The sequence below is a fragment of the Piliocolobus tephrosceles genome, chromosome 18 (genome assembly GCF_002776525.5).
Source record: "Piliocolobus tephrosceles isolate RC106 chromosome 18, ASM277652v3, whole genome shotgun sequence".
Classification (NCBI taxonomy): Eukaryota; Metazoa; Chordata; class Mammalia; order Primates; family Cercopithecidae; genus Piliocolobus; species Piliocolobus tephrosceles.
Window position 1 is genome coordinate 68,802,951 of NC_045451.1, and position 19,014 is coordinate 68,821,964.

General features: G+C 41.8%; 1 protein-coding gene across 2 annotated transcripts in view; it reads left to right on the forward strand.

Moving 5' to 3' along the window:
• PTPRM (protein tyrosine phosphatase receptor type M) overlaps nucleotides 1–19,014 on the forward strand; it is an 846,383-nt gene that overhangs the window by 564,808 nt on the left and 262,561 nt on the right. For both annotated transcript variants that reach the window (XM_023228490.2, XM_023228491.2), the window contains one exon: nucleotides 11,045–11,177. In XM_023228490.2, coding sequence (XP_023084258.1) covers nucleotides 11,045–11,177 — 133 coding nt within the window. The remainder of the gene's footprint in view (nucleotides 1–11,044; nucleotides 11,178–19,014) is intronic.

A 19,014-nucleotide genomic window follows, 5' to 3' on the forward strand; every position in this document is an offset into this window, starting at 1 on the left:
ACCAAACTTATCCTTTTATCAGAAACCCACTCCACAATAATTTCATTAATCCATTCATGAGAACTCTGACCTCATGACTTAATCACCTCTTAAGGGCTCCACCTCTTTATACTGACTGTTACAATGGCAACTAAATTTGCAACATGAATTTTGGAGAGGACATTCAAACCACAGTAGACTTTCATCTGTTATCGCCATACTAAGAAAAACCCTTCTTTTCTTCTGACCATCTCTTGGCATCCTCAGTGGAGCTCATGTTCAGACATCTTCCTTCTTTCTTAGCATGTTGTCTTGTTGCTCATGTAAGATCATCCAAAAGCAGCCAAAGATGCCTCTCTTCTTAATAAACCCCTCTGTAAACACTGGAAGTGTGTGGAGGAGAGACCATGAAATAAGATTTCTTGTTGTCTTTACTTTTCACTTCTACTTTTTCCTCCTTTTTGTTCCCCATCATACCCGTTGCCCAATGTCTGAGGACTTTAAATAGGAAAAAAAAAAAGAGTACAAATAAGAAAGACAGGAAAATTAAAGTGAGCTTTACCATGAGAGATCTTTAATTCAGCAAACATGTTCTCACATGCACCGTGGATACATGATAAGATATGAGCCAGGTCATGTGAGGGCCACAAAGATGAGTAAAACTAATTTTGTCTGGAGGAATTTATGTTTAGTGTATGACATAAAGATTTACCAAAATAACTGAACTCAAGTTTGAAAATAGTAAGTTCTGTGCAAGAGGGGAGAAGCAAGGTGCTCTAGGAGTTCAGCAGGGAGAGAATACTTTTCTGCAAAGCAGTTAGGAGCAGTATTTAGAATGTGTGGCCTTTGAAGATGGATAGGATTTGAACCTACACAAATTGGGTAGGGGAAGCTCCTATGCAGCAGGAGCAAAGGCCTTGGGAAGGGAAATACTGAGGGTATGGGGAAAGTGGGCATTTCCATTTGGTGTATTTCAGAAAGGAGGGTGGCATAATATTGGGAAAGGGGGTTAGAGTTAGCTCATGGAAGGCCTTTTGAAATAATCATTTAGAAGCTCTTGGATTTGATTTTGTTTTTTTAAATGAAAGAGTGACTCGATTGGAGCTATTATTTAGGAAGATCTACACGACTGCCCTGTGTCAAAGACACTGGCTAAGGTGTCTGCTTGGGAGTCAGGTATAAAAATCTGGAAGAGAAATAGGTGTCAGTGAGAATAAAGAAAAAAAAGTATAGCAGTTTTAGACTTGTTAGAGATTGGGAAGGACAATAATAACTGATCTCTCTAGTGTCTAGTGACTATTCTTTAACCCAAGGGCGGAATAAACCTCTGTTGTAATTTATTCCAGTTTTATGAACTGAATACAACCAAAATTAATTTACTTGCTCTTTTGCTGAATACTGACTACATTGTGCATAGACAGGGGAAAACCTCTCTCAGCCTTTCTCTGTAGGAACTTGAACTCCTGCTTTTATGTTTTTATGTTCAAAAATATTTTTCTCTATCTGTACACAGACCACTCATGGTTATTGTTCTCTTTACAAATGCTTCCTGTGTCTTTTACAATATTCGTTCAGTAAAGACTTGTCAGGTGCCCACCATGTTCAAGAGACTGTTAATCACTACACAGCAAAGGTGGTAAGAAATGATCTTTCCTCTTGGGAAGCTCCTGTGGCAGGGCACCTGCTCGCCTTCTCCTGCAGTAGATAAATGACCCTAGTTCCTTTTCTCCTTCTTTGTGGTCCTTCTTTTCTGCCTTGTCAATCATTTGTGTTTCTTTTCTTTGATTCCGTCTCATCATCCACACGATGACTAGTATATCATGCTCCAGGATTATGTGCGTGCCATTGCTCTTGTACATTTCAGAATTGTATTGATCATATTACCAGGTCTTTCTTTTCTGCGCTTTGGCCAGGAAGTTCTTTGTCCTCTTGTTTTTCTTTCGGGATTATTAGTTCCTGATTGCATTGTTTTGTACTTTTCTTTTTCATTCTTTTGTTAGACTCACCTCTTTTCAACTGACCAAGATCACTTTAAACTTGAGTCTTATATTCCATAGCATGAGTAATAATCACTCGAGTTTTCTGAATTATATTGGGGGATGCTGTCATGCAATGAAATAGGAGTAGGCTTCACAGTCAGACACCCTGGGTTCAGAGTGTAGCACCATTCCTTCTCTTTCACTGACTTAGGACAAGCTGTTTATCTTGATGGCTTCTGTTTCTTCAGTTTCCTCATTTGTAAAATGATATTAATTATACTTCATGGTATAATATTAAATAAAAATTATATAAGGTACCCGGAATATATAGTAGGTCTTCAAAAAGGTTAGCTTTCTTCCTTCCTATCTTATTTAGTAGCACCCGGGCAGTTGATCAATATACTTTAAATTCCTTTACAATTCAGAGTGTCTTCCAGTCTGTACATATTGGGGCTAGCTGTGAATTAGGATTTGATTCCACCAGGTTTGCCTCTTCATTGTATAAAAGGATCTTTTCAATCATGCAATCAATGATGGAAATTGGATCACTGAGAAAGTAACATAGTGTTATATTAGGAGATGCTTTAAGAAGAACAACACAATTACATTTTTTTCGCATTTGCCGTAGTCTGAAAAACTTCCCCACTCATAATTGGGAGCCATGGTTCTGGAGTTGGGTATTTCTTCGTGTTGTGTAGGGAATCCTCAGAGGTGTTACATAGATTCCTGGGTCCTACCTCAGACCTTTGATCCGGAATCCATGGGGAACCCAACCATCTGCAGGTTTCAAAGGTCTCCAAATAATTATTTGCCCAGCCTGAGTTTGAAACTTCCTATAATTGAAGACCCTCTGTTTTAGAATATATTAAACAGAACGCCACAATTAATACAAGCCATATTCATTAAAGCCCTTTATTGTTGGAGGAAATATTGTGTGTTTACTAAATGAGAGCCTGGAGAGTACATGACTTCCACTCTCTCCTAAGACCCTGTGAGTCCTCATCACAATTCTAAAACGCCATCTTTTGTTGTTGTTGTTGGAGACGGAGTCTCACTCTGTCGCTCACGCTGCAGTGCAGTGATGTGATCTCTGCTCACTGCAAGCTCCGCCTCCTGGGTTCACACCGTTCTCCTGGCTCAGCCTCCCAAGTAGCTGGGACTACAGGCGCACATCACCACACCCGGCTAATTTAAAGGCCATCTTTTGTGTGTGTAGCTCTTAGGCCCTGTGAAAGCCATGTCACACATCTCATGCAATTTGCTAGGCTCTACATTTTTTGAGCCTCAGAAATATTGATACTTCTAGCAAGCATACAGAATAGACTAGGTGTACTTACTTTTTGATGAGATGGTGAATGACAAATTTCAGACAGCAGGAAGTGCTCTAAGGGGTTTTTGCAAACAACTACTTTGTGCAGGAAGCTGTGGTGATCCTTTCTCCCACAGGAAAAAATGTTAAGAGGTAAATATGAGGTCCAGACCACGACCTAAAATACAAATCTGGAAGAAATTTTGAGGGACAGTAGATTTCCATTTTAATGCCTTCAAAGTTTAGTTTCAAGCAAATGGTTGGAAACTTCCATTCTGAACTACATCATCCTCAAGAATCTGTTTCGGAAGCAGCCACCCCCACTTCCTTTCTTGATTATTCATTTTATGTGAAAGTTGCACAGTTGATAACTTATTATTGACAATTTTTTTCCCTATTTTATTACTTTATAATAATTTGAGAAATTCAAATGGAAAAAATAAAACTATTTCATCAAAATAGTAAGAGCAGTAATAATTCTCTTGGACTTTTAGTGTCCAGATAATAAGTGATAATGCTTTGATAGATCATCTTCTCCTCAGGGTGTCAGCCACGTCAATAAACGAGAGCAGTAACTGTCATGAAATTAGAACAAAAATTAAAAAAAAGATTGATTTTTTGTAGAGAAGGCATATATCAAACAATCCAGTATCTCAGTTTTATATGAAAAACTATGTTTCTGATTATTACTTGTACATGATGTATGCTCTGTTTGCCCTACACTGGAAATTAGGGACAGAGGAAGAGTTATAAATTCAAAAGCATAATCAGGTTACAAAGAATACACAAAGTGTGACTATAGATTATTCCAGGAACAGTGATTGACTTCGCATTCCCAGGAAGAAAAACAATGATATGTAATTTAAATGAAAAATCTATGAGGTGTTTTGCGATTATGTATAATGTGAAGAAGGAGCAGCTGAAAAAAAAAAAACCAAACAAGACTGCAAAGGATTTTAATTCTCTGGGCAACAAGACCTGAATGAACTGTCTCCCAATGATCTTTAAAACAAGGATGTTGCTGTTTTTAAGAAGAAGTATAGAAATTTACCTCTGCATAGATTTACACACAAAAGAAGGAAAATTAATTAAAATAGAGTCTCTATTCCATAAAAGTCATTAAAATGCTAGCACAAAGTGACTGAGTACTAAATTTAAATTTTAGATTATCTTTTGGGACCAGTGCTCTTTGAAACGCACTTGAAGAAACAATATTTTTACATATTTCCACTGCTTCCATTTTATTTTCTACTTTTAGCTCTTCTCCCTGTCTCATCTCTTAAGGTTTTTCAACCTCCTCAGCTATTGTTTTCAGCAGTTCCCATTGTTACTGTCCTTAGCCCCGTTTTTCTTTCTTTCTCCCCCAAATTCCAAGAGTGGCTTTGTGGTATTTGGTTTGCCACTGAAACCTTTTGCATGTGGTGTGAATGGGGTAGTTTGTTGCTCAGGTTCAATTCAGACGTTGAACCCAACACAAAGCCGCAGCCGGAGGCTGGCCATGTAGTCCCAGAGCCATTGTTGGTGTTGTCACCTGTACACAGCTGGCTGTGCCTCTGTGAGTCTCTTGTATCCTGCTCATTCCAGCCACCCTTGCAGTTCAGGCAGGGGAGGCTCCGGGCCGGGGTGGGGCCGTAACCTTTCCGTGGCTCCCCAACTTACTTCCCTTCCCTTCCTCAGTGAGCCTATGTATTGCTGCCCCAATTGTTCTCAGGGTCCTGCCTTGTTATTTTCTGTGGTTCCTTATTTGTTCTATTTAGTCTGGGCTGTCCTACCCAGTAAGCAACACCCAGCCCACCATAAAGCCTCAGTTCCCAACCCTCTTCCCAACCACCCCCAGCCCCTGCCCCAGACCCTGCCCTTGAAGGTAGTGTGTGACTCCGGAGGCCCCTTTGTCCTGGCTTATGAGGCACTCTTCCCATCCAGCACTGAAACCTTCCCGGTCCTTCCAGCCCATTCATTATTGCAGCCTCGGACTAGGAGCCCTCCCTCGTCCCCTCCACTCTTCCCCAGCTGGGCTCTGTAGCTCACTTGCGACACTGAAGACTTCTTGCCTTATTTACTGTGGTCGACTCCTTAAAGGAAGAGGCACATACTCAACTCTAATTCCCCTGCAGAACCTGGTTCCAGTACCTTGAGCACCAAGGGTACTAAATAAGGGGCTGTTAATTCAGAGGCTGTGGGAGCCAACATTAGCTACACGTATGAACAGGACAGTGCTAGCCCGTGTTCACAGCTGCATCCCTTATATTTAGAGGGAACGTCTGAGTGTCACAGGGATGCTTCTGTATCTCTGATCTGAACACTGTTCACTCCCTTCCCCGATGTAAGTCTGAGTAGGGATCACCCCCTACCTTTTTTTTTTTCCCTCCTCTTCCCCTTCTTCATCCAGCTAGGAGGAGTGAAGAGACGGCCCAGGGCTCTGCGTGCTCTTGGATACAGCCACAGGCCCGCTTCCCACCCTCACTGTTAGCTCGAGGCCATTAGGATTGCTCTCACTGGCCCGCCTTCCCCTTAGCCCCCTTCCCAGTCTGTCCAACCTTATCTTCTGTGTCCTTGGAACTCCTGGTGGGCTACCAGCGGATCCCACCCGTGCCCAGCCTGGGACATCCCTCCCTTCCCTCTTCTAGGCAACTTCAACAGTTTTTGGCATCCCATTTCTTACACTTCCATTCTGGCCCCCAGTCTCCCCTCATCTTCCTGCTTCCTTTCTCCCTGGGAAAATGAAGCCATCAAAAGAGACCGTTCAAACGCTCCACTCCCAGAGCAGCACATCTGCTCCCCCCAGAGCCTGTGCGCTGCTGCGTGCGTGGCTTTCCACCGTTCCTCTGGGTGAAACATCCGCCCTCCTGGTTCTGCGCGCTGGTCCTACCTCCCGCCTCTGGAAGGGCTGCCCTCCAGCATCATCAACTTCCCCCGACTATGGTACCATTAGCATTCGCATTCAGAAATGCTGTCATTTCTTCCATCTTAAGAAAAAAAAGACTGTCTCGTAATCCCTTTCTTGCTCTCTGGCTGCTCCGTGTGGATACTCCCTTTGTCTGTATTTGCCTGGACCTCTTCCTCCTCCTAGCTGAGTTCCATCCTCCTTGACCTGCCCTTGTTTCCCTTGTTCATTGCCTAAGTGTCCCGCAGCCGACTCGTGACTGTAATCACCATCTTTTTGATGACAACCTCAAATTTATGTTCTACACCCGGGTCTCTCCCCTGTATATCCATCCAACTGCCTACTTGCTGTCTCTTTTGGATGTCTAATATCTCAAACCTCATTGGTCCAAAACCAAATTCTTGGTCTTCCCACCCACCCCTCCAAATCTACTCCCCTTGCCGTCTCGCCTTGTCAGCGGCTGCGTCTCTCCAGTGACTCCTGCCAGAAACCTGGTTGTTATCCTCACACACTCAACATCCAGTTCATTGGCAAAACCGATGGCTGGACCATCACAGCATGTCTCAAGTTTGATGGCATCTTGCCACCTGCGCTGCTGCCTTCTCACTCCAAACCATGAGTGTCTTCCCTGCATCTTTGTAATAGCCTCATAACTGAGGTCTCTGTCTCCACCATGGCCCGCTGCAGCCTGCAGTACACACGGCTGCCGGGATAGTGTCGTTGAATATAAGCCAGATCAAGTTCCTCCTCTGCTCAGAATCCTCCAATGGCTTCTCAAGCAGAGAGAATACTTCCAGCAATCTAAGGAAGTGTCCCCACCCCAAAATTGTGCTTCACCTTCTCCACAGTTCACGGCACTCCAGTCACGCTCAGTATTTCAGTCTCGCTTGTACCTTTTCCTTTTTCCTCCTCCCTGGATGTCAGCCTCTCCCACTCCCTTTCCTCTTTCAGGTCTCTACTCGAATGTTATTTTCTCAGTAATTGCTTCTCCAATCCCCCATCCTAGCAGCTGCCTCACCTTCACCCCACAGCCCACTCCCCTTGAAGTTTCTCTACAGCTAGCCTGGCCAGACACTGCCTACAATATTGGCTTACATTGGTGTCTGTCTTCCCCACAAGGATTTAAGTTCCATGAGGTCAGAAGTTTTGTTTTGTCCATCTGCTCACTACCGTATTCCTTAATCAGTGCTTGGCAAGCAGTTAAGGACTCAATAAACGCTTGTTGAATAAATGAAGAATATTGCTGGACTTTTTTCCTCCACATTCAAGGTCAGCCTCGTACTAGTCACCAGTGTGCAAAGTTCTGCAGCAGAGCTGTCCCTGCGGCTCTTCCTAACCCTGCCACTCCCCTCCCTTTGGGAAGACTTCCCGTTCACTCTGGGTGAAACCAGCCCGTGCTGTGGGCAGCCTGGTCAGTAGCTCTGGGCATCACTGACAGCCTTCATGGCCTTCCGGGCTTGTACCCATGAATCTTCTGGGAAAATTCGTGCAGCCAGTTCAGGAGTCAAAATTGGGCCCAGACCTCAAGCCAGTGGCTAAGGACATCGTGTTCTCGGCCTGGCTTGCTGCTGTTATTTAATTTAACATTGAATACAGGGCCAAAGCGGGTTGTTTTCTGCCAAGTTGAAAACCAGCTAAATACTGCATTGGATAATCATTCTATTTCTTTTGAGGTTTTTTTTTTTTTTTCATACTAGATGTTATAACTGAAATCTTAATGCAATTTGACTGGAATACCACTCTTTTTTATTTTCTTGGCCATTATAAAAGTAATAACCAGAGTTCTCACTAGGAGTCAGTAGAATGGGCATCTGTGAGGATATGCGCTAGGATTTTAGCAGTCTCTTAATCTCCCTGTAATACTTAGCTTATTCATCAGTGTAGTGAGTACAATACAGTATCAGGCCTAGATAATATCCCCTGATAAATGGACACGTGCAAGTTGATTCTCTTCAAAAGAAACTAAATGCACACCGCTGTCCTAACAGAAGACACACAAGAAAATTCCTTTTAATAAGCAATTAAAATTTATACAAAAAGAAAAAAAAAGAAAAGTTTATACCGTGAGAAACCTGGCAAGAAAATAATAAAACCAAGGGGGAAATAGAATGAAAACAACTCTTTTGCCAAGCAGTTTGGAAATTATACTGTTAAATTCATAGATTTGGGTGAGGAAAAATAAACAACCATCAGTTGCAACCATGCTCTGTCAAAAATATCCCCTGTCCAAGGCCCGCTGACAGGTCATAACCAGAACCACATGTTCCCAAAACTTACTAAGAGGAGAGAGGAGCATCCTATTTAAGGAGAGCCTAAAGATGTTCATTTCAGGCAGGGATAGAGGGATGGGACACGGGCAGGAAAGCAGGAACTTACTGGGCAGGGGGCCTGGAGTCAGTGACACCCACCCATCAGGTTATCCGAGGGCTGTTTGTGTTTACACTGATGCTTCTGCAGAGTCCTAAACCCAAACACCTGACTCAGGCGGATGGCCAGTCCCAGGCAGCCCTCCCAACTTTTCTGAGTCGCTGTCCCATTAATCATGGTTGCTGGCATCATCACGTTGCAACTGTGTCAGGCCAAGATACAACGTTTCATTCTCTTGACCTGCAATGTGAAATGAGTTAAAAGTCAGTGCTAAGAAATGATAATACTGAGCTTCCATAGGCTGCATATCAATATGCATGCGGCTTTCCAAAGAGGATGAAAGGCTGCAGGTAACCACCCCTCCTTGGCCCAAAGCAGAATGGAGAGTCATTCACCATTTCCCACAGAGCCAGACCCTCCTCTACTGAGTGTTCACAATGTATGCATTACATCTGTGCTATTTTTATATTAACGTATCTTAAGCTAAATAAGGTTTTTAAAACATTTTCCCGAAGTGTTGCATTTACTGACATTACTTAGTTACAAAACATACCTTAACTCATCTATTTAGGAAATCTATATGGAGAGCTAGCTATCTGTAACTAGTGAGATAAATGGAATGGCTTCCAGTATGTCAACATTGGAAGGATCAAACCAATTTGATTTTATTTTAAAAATTTGTTTTAATTGGACACATAATCAAAATAGAAAAACATTAGACTTTTTTTCAGTTTCGTGAATTTCAAATGTTACTTCTTTTTGTATGGATTGCTTAGCTTAAAATTTTTTTTATCCACACACACATTTTATCTTTAGATTTTTCTTAGCAATTTGATTAATGTGACAGTTTCCTCCCAGTCAACCACCTGGTGATATGTTCCAATAGAATATTGATTGGAGTGGTATATTTCAGATGTAATTACCATAAAGGATCATTAACATGAATACCTTAAAGATTTAACTGGTCAACTAGTTTGAGGGGTATTCATTGAAACAAAACAGCAGGACTTCCTCTTGACGTTGTCAGAAATAAAATAAAATTGACCTATAGAGCCTTCTTCAGAAGGGTTTTGTATCTCATAAGGTGTGCTTTTTGCATCATGGCTGCTGTTGTTGTGGCTCTCAAATGATTGGAATATGCTTGTCATGGAAACAGTAACGATCTTCCAACTCACTTCTCCCCTGACCTTGACTCACTTCCTGGGGTCAGTCTAATGACTACAGCCGTGTTCAGAATGCAAGGCCTCATGTATAAAATCTTACCGGGAATAACTTTGGAAAGAAACATCATTTATATGTTTCCAAAGGAAACAAAAAAAACAGATGGAAGGTGATACCTGGCACTGCCTCTTTCTCAGTGAGGACTCATTTTGGAGTTTATCCTCCTGGTCTTGGTCCGCCCTGCACAAGGGCTGAGACACAGTGACAGCTAAGGTTTTCATGAGTCGGGTGACGCAGGAGTGGAAAACCTCAGGACAGGGTGGAAAGAGCTGGTTTACAAACACTCTAATTTAATTACATTTTTAACAACACAGAAGGAAAATTCTAAGGAGGAGAATTTGGACATAAAGTTCCTCCTTTCAGAATGACCTGTGACCTAATAAAGGTGGTGTGACTCAGAGCATCATCACATTCTGATTTTAAAAGTACAAGCCCTTTTAAAGAGGGGTCTTTTTAGGGAATTGAACATTACATTGCTAATATTTTTCATCCTGAATGCCCTTAGCAGAGGAAACATATTTCATCAGACATGAATTTGACATTCCATCACATTATACAGTAAACAGGACAAACATGTCTCATGTTTTAGACATGAGAAAGGAGAGCAAAGACAGCCACCGCCACTGTGAGACCCTGGTTATCTCATTTAAACAGATATTCAGTGTGGGTGCCAGTGGTGTGATCATCAGCCACTTCCCACTTTGTGAATAAATTACTTAGAAGGAGTCTTTTGCCTACCAGATGTGACCTAGATTTAGATTTCCAAAGGCAGGGGGAAAAAACTCTATTGTGTTAAAAAAACAATTGCTGGTAAAAATGCATGGTGAATGAGCTTATCTCAGTTTTCCAGGTGTTTGGACTAATATGTTGTGGAATTACTGCTTCGTTTATGAAAAATAATTGAGGAAAATGTTCCAGCAAATCAAATTTGGATAAAGGCTTAGGGATAGCTATTGTGGTGTTAGTAAGTTTTTCAATGGCAGAAAGAGCAGGAACCAATAGAGATAAGAAAATAATATTTTTCTTAAAAAAGAAAAAACTGTTTGAGAAGAGTCTGTTAGAAAAGGGTCAGGCATGGGTTTGCTATCCCGCTTGTGTTATGGTTTAGTAAAATATTGAAGAACAATGTGAACAATTACGCTCGTTTCAGTGCATATGAAAGCTGTTTTAAAAATCAAAGCTTGTCTGTCTGCTGGCTCTGATAAGTCTTATTATTCTGTTAAATGCAGCGAAAGTTTTTAAAATGTGACATCTTTATTCTCTCTTACCTACTGTCTCTCCTTTTTCATTTCCTTTCATCTTCAGGAGCTGCCACTCCGAAACCAGTCCCAGAGCCCGAGAAACAGACAGATCATACAGTTAAAATTGCTGGAGTCATTGCGGGCATCCTGCTGTTCGTTATTATATTTCTTGGAGTTGTGTTGGTAGTGAAGAAAAGGTGAGCTCCTAGCTGTTGCCAAAGATACAGCTGTATCCATTGTTTGCTGGAATGTTTCGTGTGTGTGGAAACACTCAGTTACTGAGCTGGCTTTGATAACGCAGACACATCTGTGACTCTGTGATTATTAACATTTTTCATCCTGTGGCGTGGAAGGTTATGGGACAAAAATTTAGAGTAAATGGCTATGATTCTGTGTGAATATGCAAAGCATATCATGCCAGAATAACATAAGCATCCTGTGTCTTCCCACACGGAGGCAGATAAAGCTCTGCAGAATCTTAAAAGCCACTTATTCACCAGGAAATGTTTAGTACTGATTTCCAACGTACTAAGACATTTGGTAATCACAAAGATATGAGAAGACTTTCCTTCTTATTATAGTGAGGATGATGATGATGACAGATTTTATGGGGCCTGTGTTGTGTGTTGGCACCGTGCTAGGGAAGGTATTCAGCACAACATCCATGAGAGAGTCAACCGACAAGAACAGCCCAACAGAAGAATGCCGCACAGGAGCAGCTCGTAAGAGAACAAATCGTAGAGTACGTGGTATGGCTGGGCACCGTGGCTCATGCCTGTAATCCCCGCACTTTGGGAGGTGGAGGCAGGTGAATCATTTGATCACTTTAGCCCAGGAGTTCAAGTCCAGCCTGGGCAACATGACAAAACCCTGTCTCTACAATAAATACAAAAATGTGCTGGACGTGGTGGCACACACCTGTAGTCCCAGCTACTGGTGAGGCTGAGATGGGAGGATCACTTGAGCTATGATCACTCCACTGCACTCAGCCTGGGCAACAGAGCAAAACCCTGTGTCCAAAAACAAACAAACAAAGTTGTGTGTTACAAGAGCCAAGGGATAGTCTGGGGGAGAGAAAAACAGATACGGCCATACTAAGTGATCCTCACCTCCCATACTTGAAAACTATGCAGTGTCTTGTTTTGTGGAAACAAGTGAAAACTTGCTTAATAATAAAATCTTCAGTTTATGTAAAAATCAATACAAAAATATAGATACTAAGAATTGATGGCATAATTTTTCCCAAATAGAGGGAATATGTGGGTCTTGTCCATTTCTCTATTGTTTGAAAACAGTTGTAATCATGCCGTGTGAGTGAGTTCATGGATGGTAGAAGGTAAACGTGGAGAGATTGGCAGAGAAAAGACTAGAAACTCTGATCTGGTCATGAAAGGAAGTTGGCCTTGGGCCTGAGACTGTTGATGGCCTTTGAGCAGGTAGTAACATGGTCTAATTTTTAGGAATATAACTCTAACGTTAGAATTGGACACAGTGAGGAGGGGAGAGAGCTGAAATCAGGAAGACCAGTAGAATGAAGAGAAAGAGCAACTTTAGAAACAGTTAAGAGTTAAATTTTAGTAGCCATTTGGAGAGAGAAGGGACTATATAGAAAGAACTTAGAGCTTAGTTCCTGGTTTGGGCAAGTTAGTGGAGATATTTCTATTCACCAAAATGCGGAACATAGAAACTAGAAAATGAGGGGGTGGGCAGTAAAAATGGAGAATTCAGCTTTGCACAATTTTTTTTATTATAATGCTTTAGGTTCTGGGGTACATATACAGAACGAGCAGTTTTGTTACATAGATATACACGTGCCATGGTGGTCTGCTGTACCCGTCATCCCATCTCCTAATGCTGTCCCTCCCTTACCCCCCACCCTCTGACAGGCCCCATGGTATGATGTTCCCTTCCCTGTGTCCATTGCGTTGTCACAGGTACACACGTACGAGTGAGAACATGCGCTGTTTGCTTTTCTGTTCTTGTGATACTTTGCTGAGAATGATGGTTTCCAGCTTCATCCATGTCCCTACAAAGGACATGAACTCATCCATTTTTATGGCTGTGTAGTATTCCATGGTGCATATGTGCCACATTTTCTTAATCCAGTCTATTTTCTTTATCTATTGATGGACATTTAGGTTGGTTCCAAGTCTTTGCTATTGTGAATAGTGCCATGATAAACATACATATACATGTGTCTTTATAGTAGAATGACTTATAATCCTTTGGGTATATACCCAGTAATTGGATTATTGGATCAAATGGTATTTCTAGTTCTAGGTCCTTGAGGAATCGCCACACTGTCTTCCACAATGGTTGAGCTAATTTACACTCCCACCAACAGTGTAAAAAGCGTTCCTATTTCTGTACATCTTCTCCAGCATCTGTTGTTTCCTGACTTTTTTTTTTTTTTCCTTGAGACGGAATTGTTTGCTCTTTTTGCCCAGGCAGGAGTGCAATGGCGTGATCTCAGCTCATTGCAACCTCCGGCTCCCAGGTTGAAGCGATTCTCCTGCCTCAGCCTCCTCTGTAGCTGGAATTACAGGTGCACACCACCACGCCCAGCTAATTTTTGTATTTTTAGTAGAGACAGGTTTTCTCCATGTTGGTCAGGCTGGTCTCAAACTCCCAATCTCGTGATCCGCCTTCCTTGGCCTCCCAGAGTGCTGGGATTATAGGCGTGAGCTGCCATATCTGGCCTTCCTGACTTTTTAGTGATGGCTATTCTCACTGGCATAACATGGTGTCTCATTGTGGTTTTGATTTGCATTTTTCTAATGACCAGTGATGATCAACATTTTTTTTGTATGTTTGTTGGCTGCATAAATGTCTTCTTTTGAGAAGTGTCTGTTCATATCATTTGCCCACTTTTTGATAGGGTTGTTTTTTGTCTTGTAAATTTGTTTAAGTTCTTTGTAGATTCTGGATATTAGCCCTTTGTGAGATGGATAGATTGCGAAAGTTTTCTCCCATTCTGTAGGCTGTCTCTTCACTCTGATGATCATTTCTTTTGCTGTGCAGGAGCTCTTTAGTTTAATTAGATCTCATTTGTCAATTTTGGCGTTTGTTGCCATTGCTTTTGGTGTTTTGGACATGAGGTCTTTGCTCATGCCTATGTCCTGAATGGTGGTGTCTAGGTTTTCTTCTAGGATTTTTATGGTTTTAGGTCTTATGTTTAAGTCTTTAATCCATCTTGAGTTGATCTGCGTGTAAGGTGTAAGGAAGGGGTCCGGTTTCAGATTTCTGCGTATGGCTAGATAATCCCAACACCATTTATTAAACAGGGAATCTTTTCTCCATTGCTTGTTTTTGTCAGGTTTGGCAAAGATCAGATGGTTGTAGATGTGTGGTGTTATTTCTGAGGCCTCTATTCTGTTCCGTTGGTCTGTTTATCTGTTTTGATACCAGTATAATGCTGTTTTGGTTACTGTAGCCTTGTAGTATAGTTTGAAGTCAGGTAGCATAATGCCTCCAGTTTTGTTCTTTTTACTTAGGATTGTCTTGGCTATGTAGGCTCCTTTTTGGTTCCAGATGAAGTTTAAAGTAGTTTTTTCCAATTCTGTGAAGAACAATGGTAGCTTGATGGAGATAGCGTTGAATCTATAAATTACTTTGGGCAGTCTGGCCATTCTCATGATCTTGATTCTTCCTATCCATGAGCATGGAATATTTTCCCCTTTGTTTGTGTCCTCTCTTATTTCCTTGAGCAGTGGTTTGTAGTTCTCCTTGAAGAGGTCCTTCACATCCCTTGTAAGTTGTATTCCTAGGTATTTTATTCTCTCTAAGGCAATTGTGAGTGGGAGTTCACTCATGATTTGGCTCTCTGTTTGTCTGTTATTGGTGTATAGGAGTGCGTGTTATTTTTGCGTTGATTTTGTATCCTGAGACTTTGCTGAAGTTGTTTATCGGGTTAAGGAGATTGGGGGCTGAGATGATGGGGTTTTCTAAATATACAATCATGTCATCTGCAAACAGAGACAATTTGACTTCCTCTCTTCCTATTTGAATACCCGTTATTTCTTTCTCTTGCCTGATTTCTCTGGCCAGAACTTCCAATACTATGTTAAATAGGAGTGGTGAGAGAGGGCATCCTTGTCTTGTGCCAGTTTTTAAAGGGAATGCTTCCAGCTTTTGCCCATTCAGTATGATATTGGCTGTGAGTTTGTCATAAATAGCTCTTATTATTTTGAGGTATGTTCCACCCATATCTAACTTATTCAGAGTTTTTAGCATGGAAGGCTGTTGAATTTTGTCGAAGGCCTTTTCTGCATCTATTGAGATAATCATGTGGTTTCTGTCATTGGTTCTATTTATGTGATGGATTACATTTATTGATTTGCATATGTTGAACCAGCCTTGCATCCCAGGGATGAAGCTGACTTAATTGTGGTGGATAAGCTTTTTAATGTGCTGCTGGATTCAATTTCCCAGTATTTTATTGAGGATTTTCGCATCGAAGTTCATCAGGGATATTGGCCTGAAATTTTATTTTTTGTGTCTCTGCCAGGTTTTGGTATCAGGATGATATTGGCCTCATAAACTGAGTTAGGGAGGATTCCCTCTTTTTCTATTGTTTGGAGTAGTTTGAGAAGGAATGGTAACACCTTGTCCTTGTACCTCTGGTAAAATTCATCGGTGAATCCATCTGGTCCTGGACCTTTTTTGGTTGGTAGGCTAATAATTACTGCCTTAATTTCAAAACTTGTTATCGGTCTATTCAGGGATTTGACTTCTTCCCGGTTTAGACTTGGGAGGGTATACGTGTCCAGGAGTTTATTCATTTCTTCTAGATTTTCTGGTTTATTCACATAGAGGTGTTTATACTGTTCTCTGATGGTAATTTGTATTCCCGTGGGATCAGTGGTGCTATCCTCTATATCATTTTTATTACATCTATTTGATCTTCTTTCCTTTCTTCTTTATTAGTCTGGCTAGTGGTCTATTTTGTTGATCTTTTCAAAATACCAGTTCCTGGATTTATTGATTTTTTTTGAAGGGTTTTTCATGTCTCTATGTCCTTCAGTTCTGCTCTGATCTTAGTTATCTCTTGGCTCTGGGTAGCTTTTGAATTTGTTTGCTGTTGCTTCTCTAGTTCTTTTAATTTTGATGTTCGGGTATCAATTTTCTATCTTTCCTGCCTTCTCTTGTGGGCATTTAGTGCTATAAATTTCCCTCTACACACTCTTTAAATGTGTTCCAGAGATTCTGGTACATTGTGTCTTCATTGTCTTTGGTTTCAAAGAACATCTTTATTTCTGACTTCATTTCATTATTTACCCAGTAGTCACTCAGGAGCAGGTTGTTCAGTTTCCATGTAGTTGTGCTGATTTGATTGAGTTTCTTAATCCTGAGTTCTAATTTGATTGCACTGTGGTCTGAGAGACTGTTTGTTATGATTTCCATTCTTTTGCATTAACTGAGGAGTGTTTTACTACCAGTTTTGTGGTCAATTTTAAAATAAGTGTGATGAGGTGAAGAGAAGAGTGTATATTCTGTTATTTGGGGTGGAGAGTTCTGTAGATGTCTCTTAGGTCCACTTTTTCCAGAACTGAGTTCAAGTCCTGAGTATCCTTGTTAATTTTCTGTCTCATTGATCTGTCTGATATTGACAGTGGGGTGTTAAAGTCTCCCACTATTATTGTGTGGGAGTCTAAGTCTCTTCATAGGTCTCTAAGAACTTGCTTTATGAATCTGGGTGTTCCTGTGTTGGCTGCATGTATATTTAGGAGAGTTAGCTCTTCTTGTCGCATTGATCCCTTTACCGTTATGTAATGCCCTTCTTTGTCTCTTTTGATTTTGTTGGTTTAAAGTCTGTTTTATCAGAGACTAGGATTACAGCCTCTCCTTTTTCTTTTTTTTCTCTCCATTTGCTTGGTAAATATTCCTCCATCCCTTTATTTTGAGCCTATGTGTGCCTTTGCATGTGAGATGCATCCCCTGAATACAGCACACTGATGGGTCTTGACTCTTTATCCAATTTGTCAGTCTGTGTCTTTTAATTGGGGCATTTAACTTATTTACATTTAAGGTTACTATTGTTATATGTGAATTTGATCCTGTCGTTATGATGATAGCTGGTTATTTTGCCCATTAGTTGATGTCATTTCTTCACAGTTTTGATGGTCTTTAAAGTTGGTGTGTTTTTGCAGTGGCTGGTACCAGTTGTTCCTTTTCATGTTTAGTGTTTCCTTCAGGAGCTCTTGTAAGGCAGGCCTGGTAGTGTCAGAATCTCTCAGCATTTGCTTTTCTGTAATGGATTTTATTTCTCCTTCACTTATGAAGCTTAGTTTGGCAGGATATGAAATTCTGGGTTGAAAATTCTTTTCTTTAAGAATATTAAATATTGGGTCCCACTCTCTTCTGGCTTGTAGGATTTCTGCAGAGATATCTACTGTTAGTCTGAGGGGCTTCCCTTGTGAGTAATCTGACCTTTCTCCCTGACTGCCCTTAACATTTTTCCCTTCATTTCAACCTTGGTGAGTCTGACAATTATGTCTTGGGGTTGCTCTTCTCGAGGAGTATCTTTGTGGTATTCTCTGTATTTCCTGAATTTGAATGTTAGCCTGTCTTGCTAGATTGGGGAATTTCTCCTGGATAATATCCTCAAGAGTGTTTTCCAACTTGGTTCCATTCTCCTCGTCACTTTCAAGTATACCAATCAAACGCAGATTTGGTCGTTTCACATAGTCCCATATTTCTTGGAGGCTTTGTTTGTTCCTTTTTATTCTTTTTTTCTCTGCTCTTATCTTCTCGCTTTATTTCATTAAGTTGATCTTCAGTCTCTGACATCCTTTTTTCTGCTTGATCGATTTGGCTCTTGAACCTTGTGTATGCTTCACAAAGTTCTCGGGCTGTATTTTTCAGCTCCATCAGTTCATTTATGTTCTTCTCTAAACTGGTTATTCTAGTTAGCAATTCGTCTAACCTTTTTTCAAGGTTCTTAGCTTCCTTGCATTGGGTTAGGGCATGCTCCTTTAGCTCGGAGGAGTTTTTTTATTACCCGCCTTGTGAAGCCTACTTCTGTCAATTCGTCACCTCATTCTCCAGTCAGTTTTTCTCCCTTGCTGGTGAGGAGTTGTGATCCTTTAGAGGAGAAAAGGCCTTCTGGTTTTGGAATTTTCAGCCTTTTTGCGCTGGTTTCTCCCCATCTTTGTGGATTTATCTACCTTTGGTCTTTGATGTTGATGACCTTCCTTCGGATGGGGTCTTTGAGTGAACGTGCTCTTCCTTTCTGTTTGTTAGTTTTCCTTCTAACAGTCTGAGCCCTCTGCTGCTGGTCTGCTGGAGTTTTCTGGAGGTCCGCTCCAGACCCTGTTTGCCTGGGTATCACTGGCAGAGGCAGCAGACCAGCAAAGATTGCTGCCTGTCCCTTCCTCTGGAAGCTTCAGACCAAAAGGGCAACCACCAGATGCCACTCAGAGCTCTCCTGTATGAGGTGTCTGTCGGCCCCTCCTGGGAAGTGTCTTCTGGTCAGGATCCGCGGGGGTTAGGGACCCACCTGAGGAGGAAGTCTGTCCCTTATCAGAGCTCGAACACTGTGCTGGTGGATCTGCTGTTCTCTTCAGAGCTGCCCACAGCCGCCCTTTCCACCAGGTGTTTTGTCCCAGTGAGGTGGGGAGTTTATCTGTAAGTCTCTGACTGGGGCTGCTGCATTTTTTTCAGAGATGCCCTGCTCAGAAAGGAGAAATCTGGCAGTCTGGCCACAGTGGCTTTGCTGAGCTGCAGTGGACTCCACCCCGTTCGAACTTCCTGGTGGCTTTCTTTACAGTGTGAGGGGAAAACCGCCTACTCAAGCCTCATCAATGGCAGGTGCCCCTCCTCCCACCAAACTGGGGCATCCCAGGTCGATCTCAGACTACCACTGTGCTGGCTGCAAGAATTTCAAGCCAGTGGATCTAAGTTTGCTGGGCTCTGTGAGGGTGGGACCTGCCAAGCCAGACCACTTGGTTCCCTGGCTTCAGCACCCCTTTCCAGGGGAGTGAACAGTTCTGTCTCACTGGCATTCCAGGAGCCACTGAGGTATGGGGAAAAAAA